Here is a 1,990-nt window from a genome sequence, read left to right as displayed (position 1 = left end):
CCCTCGAGCCTTTCGGGGCTTCAGCAGTCTTGCTGGAGGAGGATGGAGGGGAACGCTTGAAATCTAAACTGGATTCAGATTGGAATAATTTTTCCTGTGGTCTCAGAGAGAGAAAATACACAAGTTAATGTACCTCTGCTGTCCCTAGAGTTCACAGATTTGTCGGAGTTGAAGGAAAACTGTTTGAAAAGAAAATGGATTTAGGAGTGAATTTAAAGAAAGGTCTGATTGCCGGCAGGTCCTTTGCATTTGCATGCTGCTTTTGTTAGTAATGTTATCGATCTCGTGGAATCCTTTTGATTCTAAACAGCGGAGGATATTTCTGAGATTTTCTGTTTATGCTCTCTGGAATTGTAGGGCTTTTTGAAAATTCAGATGTATTTCAGAAAAAGACTTTTTTCCCCTCTTTCCTTCCCCCTTCTGGGAGCTACATGTTTCTTAGTATGATAATATATTTACACATTTACTTTGAACAAAGGCTGCAATTCGTTGGTTTTTTGTGTGTGTTTTGGTTGGTGCTTTTTTCCCTTTTTTTCTTTTTCTTTTTTTCTTTTTTTCCCCCCTCATTATTGTGTTGTTAGTTTTTATCAAAAACTCATTTTGTGTAGCAGAGGGGTTGGAGGGTGGGAGTTCTAACCCTCGCGGGGGTGGAAGTGGTCTGACACCTCTCATGCATCCCCTGGAGAAGGATTTTCATCCGTCTCAGCTTTCCAGCTGCTGATTTTTCAATCTGGTTGTCCCGAGCTGAGAACTGGCTGCGCAGTGGCGGGTTGGGCTGCTGCCCGCCCAGGGCGGTCCAGGAGGATTTCCAGAGGATAATGGGGTAATGCAAACTGGCAGGGAGCAGCTAATGGGATATCGGAGTGGAAGCCACCAGGTTTAAGGCAGAAGAAGGGAGCTGGCACTGGCTCTCGTGGGGAAGGACTGGTGAGAAGCAGTGGGGACCAGAATGGGTAAAACCACTCAGGATTCAGCTGAAAACCGCGACTCCAGGGGAGGATTATTTGCTTATGGAGACTGAAGATGCTAAAGACCAGCAGCTGGGGAAGAGCTCAGCACCACTCCAGGCAAGGGTGCTGAGGGGATGCTGCTTTATTTCAGCATGACTATCAAAGGGTTAAAAAACCTCTGGATGCAAGAGGAGAAGGGGGGTGGTTTTAAGTCAAGCCAGAGGGGGAGTGAGGAATAGGGACACCCCCAGGCTCCTCACTGAGATGTAGAAGCCTGCTGGTTGTGGGTGCTCACTGCTGGGGAGGGCCCATCTCCAGAGGGAAGTCCCTAAAGGGAAGGTGATTTGTAACTTTTTAAAGCGCTGTCTTCTGGCATTTTCTGGTTCTCCTTTCACCCTGGCACCTGACCTTTTGTGCACAAAACACATGACGTGGAGGAAAAGCTATATGCTAGCATGTTGCACAGGTTTCTGTAGCTTCTTTGTCAATTTCTCTGACTCTTCATCATTTTTGCTTCTTCTTCCTGTGTTTTTTGATCAAAGAGTTTTACTCCCCTCAGGACAATCTTCACATCCTACCAACTGGAGGAGCTGGAAAAGGCCTTCAACGAGGCCCACTATCCTGACGTATATGCTAGAGAGATGTTGGCCATGAAAACAGAGTTGCCAGAAGACAGGATACAGGTAATCACATGTCTGGGATCCCCTTATCCTGCTCCCTTCAGCCATGGTCATCCCTCCCTGAAGAAAAGGTAGAGGCATGGGAAAGCTGACACTGATCTGAATAAACCTCCCCAGGCTGTCTACTCCCCTGCTCTCAGTGGGTAGGCAGCCAGATCAGCTGTTCGTGGCAGATTTGTAGTTGGTGTTTGTATGTTGACATGTGCTGTACGTGGCCTGTTGTACTGGTGCTTTGAGGGGTGTGTAACAGAGGGAATCCTAAATCACTGAAGGGGAACTGATGTGCAAGGAAAGACCACAGCGTTTCGAGGTCTTGGTGGTTTAAGCAAGAAGAGCCTTGCAGAGACCAGGTCTAGGTAG

At 47.2% G+C, this 1,990-nt stretch overlaps 1 protein-coding gene across 1 annotated transcript in view; it reads left to right on the top strand.

Moving 5' to 3' along the window:
- Positions 1 to 1,509: 1,509 nt before the first annotated feature.
- The window catches only part of VSX2 (visual system homeobox 2), a gene marked incomplete at its 5' end in the record, with an annotated part of 18,118 nt that continues 17,637 nt past the window's right edge, over positions 1,510 to 1,990 (top strand). Inside the window, one exon of the mRNA XM_009871259.1 lies at positions 1,510 to 1,633. Within this exon, the coding sequence (XP_009869561.1) occupies positions 1,510 to 1,633 (124 nt within the window). The remainder of the gene's footprint in view (positions 1,634 to 1,990) is intronic.

The sequence above is a fragment of the Apaloderma vittatum genome, unplaced genomic scaffold (genome assembly GCF_000703405.1).
Source record: "Apaloderma vittatum isolate BGI_N311 unplaced genomic scaffold, ASM70340v1 scaffold6786, whole genome shotgun sequence".
Taxonomy (NCBI): Eukaryota; Metazoa; Chordata; class Aves; order Trogoniformes; family Trogonidae; genus Apaloderma; species Apaloderma vittatum.
The sequence above is the reverse complement of the archived record's forward strand: the minus strand, read 5'-3'. Positions and strand labels throughout refer to the sequence as shown.